Source organism: Hippocampus zosterae, chromosome 12 (genome assembly GCF_025434085.1).
Source record: "Hippocampus zosterae strain Florida chromosome 12, ASM2543408v3, whole genome shotgun sequence".
Classification (NCBI taxonomy): Eukaryota; Metazoa; Chordata; class Actinopteri; order Syngnathiformes; family Syngnathidae; genus Hippocampus; species Hippocampus zosterae.
Genome location: NC_067462.1, coordinates 20,183,175 through 20,197,206, shown reverse-complemented (window position 1 = coordinate 20,197,206; position 14,032 = coordinate 20,183,175). Strand labels below are relative to the sequence as shown.

Below are 14,032 nucleotides of genomic sequence, written 5' to 3'. Positions count from 1 at the left end.
CAGTTGAGAAATGAATAAACATTAATTATCATTGAACATTGCTCACGGGAGAGTTTGGGATGAATATACCACACTATAGAAAGTTAACACTGTTCAGTTCTGTGGAACAGCAATATGGGGACATTCGAACACAGGCTCTCCAGAGTTAGGTTAAGGCAAAAGTCATGTCACCTGAAACACACTCAGGTTTTTCAGGTCTAAAGAAATATGAGGACATGACGACTGAAATCATGGAGAGTCCATGTTTCTGATTTATAACTTCTTCTGTGTTTGTCAAAGAACATTGAAAATTCAAACCTTGTATATCATGATAAGAAGTAGTAACCTGTTGTAAGGATGAAGTGGATCTCTCACTCCATTCTTGGTTTCCAGAGGGTTCAGTCAGGTACCTGTCACTTGATGTCTGCAACATAACAACATTAGGGTGTCAAAAGTTTCAGCATTCTTCATTCTGACCAGTTAAGAAATGAATAAACATTATTTCTCATTGAACATTGCTCACAGGAGAGTTTGGGAGTAATGTACCACACTATAGAAAGTTAACACTGTTCTGCTCTGTGGAACAGCAATATGGGGACATTCGAACACAGGCTCTCCAGAGTTAGGTTAAGACAAAAGTCATGTCACCTGAAACACACTCAGGTTTTTCAGGTCTAAAGAAATATGAGGACATGACGACTGAAATCATGGAGAGTCCATGTTTCTGATTTATAACTTCTCCCGTGTTTGTCAAAGAAAGCTGAAAACTCAAACCTAGTATATCATGATAAGAAGTAGTAACCTGTTGTAAGAATGAAGTGGATCTCTCACTCCATTCATGGTCTCCAGAGGGTTCAGTCAGGTCACTTGGTGTCTGCAACATAACATTACGGTGTCAAAATATTCAGCATTCTTCATTCTGACCAGTTAAGAAATGAATAAACATTAATTATCATTGAACATTGCTCACGGGAGAGTTTGGGATGAATATACCACACTATAGAAAGTTAACACTGTTCAGTTCTGTGGAACAGCAATATGGGGACATTCGAACACAGGCTCTCCAGAGTTAGGTTAAGGCAAAAGTCATGTCACCTGAAACACACTCAGGTTTTTCAGGTCTAAAGAAATATGAGGACATGACGACTGAAATCATGGAGAGTCCATGTTTCTGATTTATAACTTCTCCTGTGTTTGTCAAAGAACATTGAAAATTCAAACCTAGTATATCATGATAAGAAGTAGTAACCTGTTGTAAGGATGAAGTGGATCTCTCACTCCATTCTTGGTTTCCAGAGGGTTCAGTCAGGTACCTGTCACTTGATGTCTGCAACATAACAACATTACGGTGTCAAAAGTTTCAGCATTCTTCATTCTGACCAGTTAAGAAATGAATAAATATTAATTATTATTGAACATTGCTCACGGGAGGGTTTGGGATGAATATACCACACAATAGAAAGTTAACACTGTTCAGTTCTGTGGAACAGCAATATGGGGACATTCGAACACAGGCTCTCCAGAGTTAGGTTAAGACAAAAGTCATGTCACCTGAAACACACTCAGGTTTTTCAGGTCTAAAGAAATATGAGGACATGACGACTGAAATCATGGAGAGTCTATGTTTCTGATTTATAACTTCTCCTGTGTTTGTCAAAGAAAGCTGAAAATTCAAACCTAGTATATCATGATAAGAAGTAGTAACCTGTTGTAAGGATGAAGTGGATCTCTCACTCCATTCATGGTCTCCAGAGGGTTCAGTCAGGTCACTTGGTGTCTGCAACATAACATTACGGTGTCAAAATATTCAGCATTCTTCATTCTGACCAGTTAAGAAATGAATAAACATTAATTATCATTGAACATTGCTCACGGGAGAGTTTGGGAGTAATGTACCACACTATAGAAAGTTAACACTGTTCTGCTCTGTGGAACAGCAATATGGGGACATTCGAACACAGGCTCTCCAGAGTTAGGTTAAGGCAAAAGTCATGTCACCTGAAACACACTCAGGTTTTTCAGGTCTAAAGAAATATGAGGACATGACGACTGAAATCATGGAGAGTCCATGTTTCTGATTTATAACTTCTTCTGTGTTTGTCAAAGAACATTGAAAATTCAAACCTTGTATATCATGATAAGAAGTAGTAACCTGTTGTAAGGATGAAGTGGATCTCTCACTCCATTCTTGGTTTCCAGAGGGTTCAGTCAGGTACCTGTCACTTGATGTCTGCAACATAACAACATTAGGGTGTCAAAAGTTTCAGCATTCTTCATTCTGACCAGTTAAGAAATGAATAAACATTATTTCTCATTGAACATTGCTCACAGGAGAGTTTGGGAGTAATGTACCACACTATAGAAAGTTAACACTGTTCTGCTCTGTGGAACAGCAATATGGGGACATTCGAACACAGGCTCTCCAGAGTTAGGTTAAGACAAAAGTCATGTCACCTGAAACACACTCAGGTTTTTCAGGTCTAAAGAAATATGAGGACATGACGACTGAAATCATGGAGAGTCCATGTTTCTGATTTATAACTTCTCCCGTGTTTGTCAAAGAAAGCTGAAAACTCAAACCTAGTATATCATGATAAGAAGTAGTAACCTGTTGTAAGAATGAAGTGGATCTCTCACTCCATTCATGGTCTCCAGAGGGTTCAGTCAGGTCACTTGGTGTCTGCAACATAACATTACGGTGTCAAAATATTCAGCATTCTTCATTCTGACCAGTTAAGAAATGAATAAACATTAATTATCATTGAACATTGCTCACGGGAGAGTTTGGGATGAATATACCACACTATAGAAAGTTAACACTGTTCAGTTCTGTGGAACAGCAATATGGGGACATTCGAACACAGGCTCTCCAGAGTTAGGTTAAGGCAAAAGTCATGTCACCTGAAACACACTCAGGTTTTTCAGGTCTAAAGAAATATGAGGACATGACGACTGAAATCATGGAGAGTCCATGTTTCTGATTTATAACTTCTCCTGTGTTTGTCAAAGAACATTGAAAATTCAAACCTAGTATATCATGATAAGAAGTAGTAACCTGTTGTAAGGATGAAGTGGATCTCTCACTCCATTCTTGGTTTCTAGAGGGTTCAGTCAGGTACCTGTCACTTGATGTCTGCAACATAACAACATTACGGTGTCAAAAGTTTCAGCATTCTTCATTCTGACCAGTTAAGAAATGAATAAATATTAATTATTATTGAACATTGCTCACGGGAGGGTTTGGGATGAATATACCACACAATAGAAAGTTAACACTGTTCAGTTCTGTGGAACAGCAATATGGGGACATTCGAACACAGGCTCTCCAGAGTTAGGTTAAGACAAAAGTCATGTCACCTGAAACACACTCAGGTTTTTCAGGTCTAAAGAAATATGAGGACATGACGACTGAAATCATGGAGAGTCTATGTTTCTGATTTAGAACTTCTCCTGTGTTTGTCAAAGAAAGCTGAAAACTCAAACCTAGTATATCATGATAAGAAGTAGTAACCTGTTGTAAGAATGAAGTGGATCTCTCACTCCATTCATGGTCTCCAGAGGGTTCAGTCAGGTCACTTGGTGTCTGCAACATAACATTACGGTGTCAAAATATTCAGCATTCTTCATTCTGACCAGTTAAGAAATGAATAAACATTAATTATCATTGAACATTGCTCACGGGAGAGTTTGGGATGAATATACCACACTATAGAAAGTTAACACTGTTCAGTTCTGTGGAACAGCAATATGGGGACATTCGAACACAGGCTCTCCAGAGTTAGGTTAAGGCAAAAGTCATGTCACCTGAAACACACTCAGGTTTTTCAGGTCTAAAGAAATATGAGGACATGACGACTGAAATCATGGAGAGTCCATGTTTCTGATTTATAACTTCTCCTGTGTTTCTCAAAGAACATTGAAAATTCAAACCTATTATATCATGATAAGAAGTAGTAACCTGTTGTAAGGATGAAGTGGATCTCTCACTCCATTCTTGGTTTCCAGAGGGTTCAGTCAGGTACCTGTCACTTGATGTCTGCAACATAAGAACATTAGGGTGTCAAAAGTTTCAGCATTCTTCATTCTGACCAGTTAAGAAATGAATAAACATTATTTCTCATTGAACATTGCTCACAGGAGAGTTTGGGAGTAATGTACCACACTATAGAAAGTTAACACTGTTCTGCTCTGTGGAACAGCAATATGGGGACATTCGAACACAGGCTCTCCAGAGTTAGGTTAAGACAAAAGTCATGTCACCTGAAACACACTCAGGTTTTTCAGGTCTAAAGAAATATGAGGACATGACGACTGAAATCATGGAGAGTCCATGTTTCTGATTTATAACTTCTCCTGTGTTTGTCAAAGAAAGCTGAAAACTCAAACCTAGTATATCATGATAAGAAGTAGTAACCTGTTGTAAGAATGAAGTGGATCTCACTCCATTCATGGTCTCCAGAGGGTTCAGTCAGGTCACTTGGTGTCTGCAACATAACATTACGGTGTCAAAATATTCAGCATTCTTCATTCTGACCAGTTGAGAAATGAATAAACATTAATTATCATTGAACATTGCTCACGGGAGAGTTTGGGATGAATATACCACACTATAGAAAGTTAACACTGTTCAGTTCTGTGGAACAGCAATATGGGGACATTCGAACACAGGCTCTCCAGAGTTAGGTTAAGGCAAAAGTCATGTCACCTGAAACACACTCAGGTTTTTCAGGTCTAAAGAAATATGAGGACATGACGACTGAAATCATGGAGAGTCCATGTTTCTGATTTATAACTTCTTCTGTGTTTGTCAAAGAACATTGAAAATTCAAACCTAGTATATCATGATAAGAAGTAGTAACCTGTTGTAAGGATGAAGTGGATCTCTCACTCCATTCTTGGTTTCCAGAGGGTTCAGTCAGGTACCTGTCACTTGATGTCTGCAACATAACAACATTAGGGTGTCAAAAGTTTCAGCATTCTTTATTCTGACCAGTTAAGAAATGAATAAACATTATTTCTCATTGAACATTGCTCACAGGAGAGTTTGGGAGTAATGTACCACACTATAGAAAGTTAACACTGTTCTGCTCTGTGGAACAGCAATATGGGGACATTCGAACACAGGCTCTCCAGAGTTAGGTTAAGACAAAAGTCATGTCACCTGAAACACACTCAGGTTTTTCAGGTCTAAAGAAATATGAGGACATGACGACTGAAATCATGGAGAGTCCATGTTTCTGATTTATAACTTCTCCCGTGTTTGTCAAAGAAAGCTGAAAACTCAAACCTAGTATATCATGATAAGAAGTAGTAACCTGTTGTAAGAATGAAGTGGATCTCTCACTCCATTCATGGTCTCCAGAGGGTTCAGTCAGGTCACTTGGTGTCTGCAACATAACATTACGGTGTCAAAATATTCAGCATTCTTCATTCTGACCAGTTAAGAAATGAATAAACATTAATTATCATTGAACATTGCTCACGGGAGAGTTTGGGATGAATATACCACACTATAGAAAGTTAACACTGTTCAGCTCTGAGTAACAGCAATATGGGGACATTCGAACACAGGCTCTCCAGAGTTAAGACAAAAGTCATGTCACCTGAAACACACTCAGGTTTTTCAGGTCTAAAGAAATATGAGGACATGACGACTGAAATCATGGAGAGTCTATGTTTGTGATTTATAACTTCTCCTGTGTTTGTCAAAGAAAGCTGAAAACTCAAACCTAGTATATCATGATAAGAAGTAGTAACCTGTTGTAAGGATGAAGTGGATCTCTCACTCCATTCTTGGTCTCCAGAGGGTTCAATCAGGTACCTTTCACTTGGTGTCTGCAACATAAATAAGATATTCCTAGTTCTACATGGCAATACAATATTCTCAATAATTGAATGATAATGGCTGCTAAACATTTTCTTCAAAAGTACTTCAATTATTTTTGCTCCAATATGATCAATGGCATAAAAAAAACATGCTGTTTATTGTGACATTTTTGGGGTAAATACAATGTACGAATAAAATCTGTCACTGTGACAGGCTTTGGTTGCAGCTCTTGTCATGTGCTTGCGGTAGCCATAAGAATTAGATAGCAGGTAGATTGATAGCAAACCTTTATAATCATTGATCCACTGGGCTTTCAAACAAGGCTTGTTGACTCCAGATAAAAGGAGCAGCCTCAGATTCAGGGCTCAGTCTGGTTCTTCTTTGTGAGATTATCACCACCAGTAAACATCTACAATGGAAAGTGAGAAGAAGTCAGCCAGACAAGCAAGCACAATATTATGGCAGCACTTATTTTGGCTCAGAAAGTACTGAGCCAAAGGAATATTATTTTCTTCCTCAAAAATACAAAAATTCAATTCATCAAACATTTGCTGGTCAGACTAATAGATTCGGGCAAACCATTTGTCAGGCAGATAACAATGTAAAATTAAAATAGAGTAACACAATATTGTCTTGACCAAATGTACCAACAAAGCTGAATTCTGCTATAATTTCATTGCAAACGTTTGTTTGTTTTTTCATTGAAACGGTGTACAATTGAATCAGCACAAGAATAAACAGTGTAAATACACCGGGCTTAGCGTAAATGCTAGAAGTGCCTGGCCCACTTTCATTAGGCTACCTGTACTAACTAATTTAAATTAACTGCAATCGAATAAAACAAATACTGCACTGAAATAAACATATGGCACCAAAACCAAGTTCCACAGACTGTGTTGTTAAATATTTAGAAAAGTTTTCCAGAACCTTGCCTGCAGGACATGTCCACATTACTTTTACTGGAAGCTTATTAGCATGCTAACGATCGAGCTAGCTAGCTAGCTAGCTAGCTGTCTTATTGAATGATATTACCTTTGGTGGGCACTGTTAAACGCGGTTATATTAAACAACTTCTATGTTACGGTAAGATAAACGAAAAGGAATTGCTTACCCGATGGTCATCCATGCGTGGTCGTGTTTGAGAGTAAGATTGTCTGGCTGCTTCACATGTTGGATTTTGTGTCACTGCTAATTGATGTGACTTATCAGGACGAGGGCGGGGAAAATGTGTGAGTCAGTCCGAAAAAGATGACATTTGAGGTCCTGCACAATGACGTCACTGAAAGTGTGTTAAAAGTGTGTTAAGTACCGAAGTTGGCCACTAGTTTTCCAAATGAAAAGTGAGTCGAAAGTTAAACACACTTAAACACACAATTTCTGAAAATTGTGCTCTTTCAGGACATCACTTATTTTTGGTGTGGGAGTATCCTCGTGAGCTCTAGAGTAGTGTAGACTGCGTGGAAATATGAGGACGCGAAAAATGTCCTCATTTTTCCACAGGTCCTCATTGTGAAGGTGTGTTATCATAAAATTGTCCTGAGATGTCATGAATACAAACGCACACACACACACACACACACACACACACACACACACACACACACACACACACACACACACACACACACATTCCTGTAAGACTATATTTGTGAGGTCCGGGTAACTCCAGATAGGGAGTGAGGACCACCCTTTCTGATAGGTTTAGAGAGGAACTAGTCTTAGATTTGTACACTAGATGTCACCCCAACTACTTTCCCCACTTCAACTTCTTTAAAAAACAGAGCAATAAAAAGTAGACTTGAAACTGAAATCATAGCAGGAGTGAGGACTCTGAATGGGCACATTCAAAGTCCTCACTCCTGTTGTGACTTTGGTTAAAATATCTTATCTTTTTTGGTTTTGTTGCAGTTAAGCATACAAATCAACTTTTGGTATGGCCTTCAGAGTTTTTCCTCTCATTAACCTGCAATTACACAGCAGACATTTTGTATTTTAATTTTAAAAAGTGTGAGTAGTCTGTTTTATGAATAATTTGATAGTTTCAACTTAAGATAAGCAGAGTTCCTCATTTATACATTATATATCAATCACAACTTGAACCGATTGATTGCTGTACAATTACTACTACAATAAAAGTGACCCATGCTTTGGCCAATTAATTTACGGAACTAAATCAAATATATTGTAAAACTTTATAAGTATATGTCAACATTAAATCTCACCTCAAGTAGAACATTTTTAACAACACTGCTCAGGAAGAGTAGAAAAGAATTGAAAAAAAAATACTCCAGCAAGAAAATTTAAATTTAAAAATGAAGAACTCGAGAAGCAGATCTTTTCTTGAAGTTCTTTACGTCTTTACAGGTTCTTTGAGCCAAGGCCTGCGGCTCTTTCATTTTGCAGTCAGTGCATTGTTCTTGCTTGACACCCTTTTATAAGTCTCCCCAGGTGTTTTTCCACAGCAGCCTTTTCTTCTTCATTCCATGGTCTCCTCAAATTTGCTCTGGGAGACCCTAAATATGATGACAATTGCAATTTAATGATACTCACAAAGACCACCTTGTGATAGCTTTACAATGTGGATTTTATACGTAAAAAAAATAAAAGTACTTGTCTTTTTCTCCAATTTAGATTTTGGCTGCTCTTTGAGTGTAAGGTTTTTTCCATCCATCCATCATCTACCGCTTATCCGGGGCCGGGTCGCGGGGGCAACAGCTTTAGCAGGGAAGCCCAGACTTCCCTCTCCCTAGCTACTTCTTCCAGCTCTCCCCGGGGGATCCCGAGTCGTTCCCAGGCAAGCTGGGTGACATAGTCTCTCCAGCGTGTCCTGGGTCTCCTCCCGGTGGGACATGACCGGTACACCTCACCGGGGAGGCGCTCAGGAGGCATCCGAATCAGAAGCCCAAGCCACCTCATCTGGCTCCTCTCGATGTGGAGGAGAAGCGGCTCGACTCTGAGCCCCTCCCGGATGAATGAGCTTCTCACCTTTTCTCTAAGGGAGAGCCCGGACACCCTGCGGAGAAAACTCATTTCAGCCGCTTGTATCCGGGATCTCGTTCTTTCGGTCACGACCCATAGCTCGTGACCATAGGTGAGGGTTGGGACGTAGATCGACCGGTAAATTGAGAGCTTTGCCCTTTGGCTCAGCTCCTTCTTCACCACGACAGACCGATACAACGTCCGCATCACAGCAGACGCTGCACCGATCCGCCTGTCGATCTCCCGCTCCCTCCTACCCCCACTCGTGAACAAGACCCCAAGATACTTGAACTCCTCCACTTGGGGTAAGATCTCCTCCCCGACCCGGAGGGGGCACTCCACCCTTTTCCGACCGAGGACCATGGTTTCAGATTTGGAGGTGCTGATTTCCATCCCAACCGCTTCACACTCGGCTGCGAAACGCTCCAGTGAGAGTTGGAGAGCCCCGTTTGAAGGAGCCAACAGCACCACATCATCTGCAAAAAGCAGGGATGTAATACTGAGGCCCCCAAAACTGACCCCCTCAACGCTTCGGCCGCGCCTAGAAATTCTGTCCATAAAGGTTATGAACAGAATCGTCGACAAAGGGCAGCCTTGGCGGAGTCCTACCCCCACTGGAAACGATTCCGACTTACTGCTGGCAATGCGAACCAAACTCTGACATCGGTGGTATAGTGACCGAACAGCCCGTATCAGGGGGTTCGGTACCCCATACCCACGAAGCACCCCCCACAGAACTCCCCGAGGGACAGGGTCAAACGCCTTCTCCAAGTCCACAAAACACATGTAGACTGGTTGGGCGAATTCCCACATACCCTCAAGGACCCTGCTAAGGGTGTAGAGCTGGTCCACTGTTCCACGGCCGGGACGAAAACCACACTGCTCCTCCTCAATTGGAGGCTCGACTTCCTGACGGACCCTCCTCTCCAGCACCCCTGAATAGACCTTACCAGGGAGGCTGAGGAGTGTGATCCCTCTGTAGTTGGAACACACCCTCCGGTCCCCCTTTTTATAAAGAGGGACTACCACCCCGGTCTGCCAATCCAGAGGCACTCTCCCTGTTGACCACGCGATGTTGCAGAGGCGTGTCAACCAGGACAGCCCCACAACATCCAGAGGCTTGAGGAACTCCGGGCGGATCTCATCCACCCCTGGGGCCTTGCCACCGAGGAGCTTTTTAACCACATCGGTGACTTCAACCACAGAGATAGGAGAGCCCACCTCTGAGTCCCCAGGCTCTGCTTCCTCCAAGGAAGGCGTGTTGGTGGAGTTGAGGAGGTCTTCGAAGTACTCTGCCCACCGGTTCACAACGTCCCGAGTCGAAGTCAGCAGCGCCCCATCCCCACTGTACACAGTGTTAGTGGTGCACTGCTTCCCCCTCCTGAGACGTCGGATGGTGGACCAGAATTTCCTCGAAGCCGTCCGGAAGTCGGCTTCCATGGCCTCACCGAACTCTTCCCACGCTCGGGTTTTTGCCTCGGCGACCACCGAAGCCGCGGTCCGCTTGGCCAGTCGATACCCGTCAGCTGCCTCTGGGGTCCCACAGGCCATAAAGGCTCGATAGGACTCCTTCTTCAGCTTGACGGCATCCCTTACTGCTGGTGTCCACCAGCGAGTACGGGGATTGCCGCCACGACAGGCACCAACCACCTTACGGCCACAACTCAGATTGGCCGCCTCAACAATAGAGGCACGGAACATGGTCCACTCGGACTCAATGTCCCCCGTCTCCCCCGGAACATGGGAAAAGCTCTGTCAGAGGTGGGAGTTGAAACTCCTTCTGACAGGGGATTCCGCCAGACGCTCCCAACAAACCCTCACTATACGTTTGGGTCTGCCAGGACGGACCGGCATCTTCCCCCACCATCGGAGCCTACTCACCACCAGGTGGTGATCAGTTGACAGCTCCGCCCCTCTCTTCACCCGAGTGTCCAGAACATGCGGCCGCAAATCCGATGATACAACTACAAAGTCGATCATCGAACTGCGGCCTAGGGTGTCCTGGTGCACATATGGACACCCTTATGTTTGAACAAGGTGTTCGTTATGGACAATCCGTGACGAGCACAGAAGTCCAATAACAAAACACCACTCTGGTTTTGATCGGGGGGGCCGTTCCTCCCAATCACGCCCCTCCAGGTATCACCGTCATTGCCCACGTGAGCATTGAAGTCCCCCAGCAGAACAATGGAGTCCCCAGCAGGAGTACTCTCCAGCACACCCTCCAAGGACTCCAAAAAGGGTGGGTATGCTGAGCTGCTGTTTGTTGCATATGCACAAACAACAGTCAGGACCCGTCCACCCACCCGAAGGCGGAGGGAGGCAACCCTCTCGTCTACCGGTGTGAACCCCAATGTACAGGCACTGAGGCGGGGGGCAATGAGTATGCCCACACCTGCTCTGCGCCTCTCACCGTGAGCAACTCCAGAGTGGAAGAGAGTCCAACCCCTCTCGAGAGAACTGGTACCAGAACCCAGGCTGTGTGTGGAGGCAAGTCCGACTATATCCAGTCGGAAATTCTCTGCCTCACACACCAGCTCGGGCTCCTTCCCTGCCAGAGAGGTGACATTCCATGTCCCAAGAGCTAGCTTCTGCAGCCAAGGATCGGACCGCCAGGGTCCCCGCCTGGACTCGAATCTGCAATGAAATGGGACATCCCTGATTTGACACTCATTGTCAAATACGTTGCATGCATTTTAACTGGTTAAATTATGAAAAAAGAGATATAGTTCCTCATCCAAAGCTTACCATCCAATTCAGTCTTCCCTCTTTTGGAGAGATGCTTTTCCCTTTTTGGGGCTAAAGGTCGATACCACCACATGAAAAGGAGAACAAAGTGACACATTTTACTAAATCAGTGTTGAACAAAAATATGCTATCAAGGCATTCATTTAGTAACCCAATTTCAGTGAAATTGGGACATTATGCTCATCAATCAAAACAGAATACAATGATTTGCAAATCATGTCCAACCTATATTTAAGTGAAGCATTACAAAGACAAGACAACATTCAATGTTCAAATTGGTACATTTATTTTTTTCCAATAATATTTAACTTAGAATTTAATGGCTGTAATGCGTTCCATAAAAGATGGAACAGCTAGCAAAAAAAATAATGTTGAGAAATGCTCATCAAACCCCTGTTTGTCACATCCCACCGGTGAACAGGCTAACTGTGAATGGGTGGGTGCCATGATTGGGTCAAAAAGTAGCTATCCTGAATTCACAAGCAAAGATTGGGTGAGGGTCACCACAAGTTGAATCGTTGAAGGACAGAGTTTCACAACGTATAATTGCAAGGAATTGAGGGATTACATCATCTTTGGTCCATAATATCAAAAGGTTCAGAGAATCTGGACCAATCAGTGCATGTAAGCGGCAAGGCCAAAAACAGATAACATTCAAAGGCCATGACCTTCGACCTATCAGAGAGCACTGCATCCAAAACCACCTTGTCCCAGCTTCTTTGGAACGTGTTGCAGCCATCAATTCCAACATAGTAGTGTAGCCAATTAAATAGAGGTTGAACATGACATGCAAATCATTGTATTATGTATTAAATACAAGTTTGTGCTTCCATTAAGAATAGAGAAGATTTACTGGGCAACATATAACATTTGAAAGGTATGTTACAAGAACATCTTGTATGATTTCATGCTAGTCAGTGTGAACCAACCGACATAATTAAATTTTGTTAGACCAATGCAAATATTTGGCAGAAATAAAATACTGATTCCTGATTCAAAATAACCATCATCCATAAATTATCTTCCCCCTTCAAGTGCATTCCAGTGGCAGCCAGTGAACGAGCCTGGTCTCTATTGAACGCGAATAGCAGGGGTTTCGAAAAACAACTTTTATATTGATAGATTACATTGTCCAGTGTGGGCAATGCATTTGATAAATGAAATGGTAAGAACATGAATCTAAATACAAAAATACCCAAAACAATGCTGTAATCGATCGTGTAATATTGTACAGTAGAAATTTTTGTTGTATGTCATTTCATAGTGCTTTAGGTGCTAGAGTGAATTTACGCCGCATTATTTCCCCCAAGAAACATTTGATTTATAACGGCTAAAAATACACAAGGATTAAATATAATTTATATATGTTCCTCATACTGCGTGACAACTGACCGGAACAAAATATGGAGAAATTAAAACTCTTGACATGTCCATTCATCCGTTCTGCCCCCCCCCCCCCACCCCAAAAGCCGACTGCTCCCATGTCGAGCGTTGCCACGTACAAAGTTACACCAGTGTAGCCCCTGAAAACAGCTTAAAACGGAGCAAATGTAACCCTGCTCAGGAGGTGGTTTAAACATTTACTCTGGAGTAAATGCTAGTATGCGGGGCAGCACCGATATTAAATGGGACGTGTCAACGCTACAGGAGTAGACTTGCTACGCGTGAAAAGAGTTGATTACATACGGGTAGAATGTGTTGCTTTCGTGCTCGTTCGTACTTCTGTCATCTTTCCTTTTGTAGGAGACTGGACCATCTCAGAGTTGATTGTGTAGTTTGTTCCTTTGTTATGTGTTCACAAACCCCCCCACAGAATTTATTTTGTGATTCCTTATGTTTCCTTTCCAATTGCCTTGCCATCTTTAAATTTGATTGGCCACAGTAGAAGCAATAATGACTTCTGTGCCAAACTCGTTTGCCTTCCCTTTTTGTAAATGCTTTTATGGTTAAAGAAGGATCTTCTTTGCTCATCTTTTGTTTTTACATAGGTTAATGGGTTACCTTCTTTACGAATTGCAGACATGACTGTGCTCCTCTGCTTCATATGTCTGATGACTTGTAGAGTCTTCACTGGATGTATCATAAGAGAACAATTTTTCTACCTTTGGATGAAATATCTCCTCGTCATCACTCGACTCAGAGGATGTCTTAGTTGGTTTGTATTCCTCATCTGATCCAAAAAGACTTGAGTCAGAATAATCACCATCTTCAGTGGGATTGTCCATCTGTTATTAAAAAAAAAAAAAGATCAGAAAATACCATTGCAATTAATGATGTTAGAGAATAGTACTGATAATTCAGGCTTACATGACAAGATAGTTCTGTGGGATAAAATATTAATCGAACACATTAACATGGCAAAACAGAAATACCTTATAGAAATAACTTATTTTGTTTAATATGGGCAAATAAAGCATTTGAAACTGACCGGGTAATCAATTACAAGTCGACTTATTATAATTTTTAAAAATGTCTATATCACTCATTTCCAGTGCTTGG

At 42.0% G+C, this 14,032-nt stretch overlaps 1 protein-coding gene and 1 long non-coding RNA gene across 2 annotated transcripts in view; both read right to left on the bottom strand.

Annotated features, from left to right (window-relative positions):
- LOC127612067 (cell surface glycoprotein 1-like) overlaps window positions 1-6,901 on the bottom strand; it is a 259,014-nt gene extending 252,113 nt beyond the window's left edge. The window contains exons 1-7 of the mRNA XM_052083040.1: window positions 6,093-6,901; window positions 5,737-5,814; window positions 4,839-4,916; window positions 2,132-2,209; window positions 1,685-1,756; window positions 1,229-1,306; window positions 326-403 (exon numbers count right to left, since the gene is read on the bottom strand). Of these exons, the coding sequence (XP_051939000.1) occupies window positions 326-403; window positions 1,229-1,306; window positions 1,685-1,756; window positions 2,132-2,209; window positions 4,839-4,916; window positions 5,737-5,814; window positions 6,093-6,104 (474 nt within the window). The 5' untranslated portion in view covers window positions 6,105-6,901. The remainder of the gene's footprint in view (window positions 1-325; window positions 404-1,228; window positions 1,307-1,684; window positions 1,757-2,131; window positions 2,210-4,838; window positions 4,917-5,736; window positions 5,815-6,092) is intronic.
- Window positions 6,902-11,042: 4,141 nt separating this feature from the next.
- LOC127612122 (uncharacterized) lies at window positions 11,043-13,643 on the bottom strand. The gene is made up of 3 exons (XR_007965580.1): window positions 13,535-13,643; window positions 11,534-11,584; window positions 11,043-11,422 (listed from the first exon to the last, which is right to left on the bottom strand). It is a non-coding gene; the product is annotated as an uncharacterized LOC127612122 (long non-coding RNA).
- Between the last annotated feature and the right edge of the window lie 389 nt (window positions 13,644-14,032).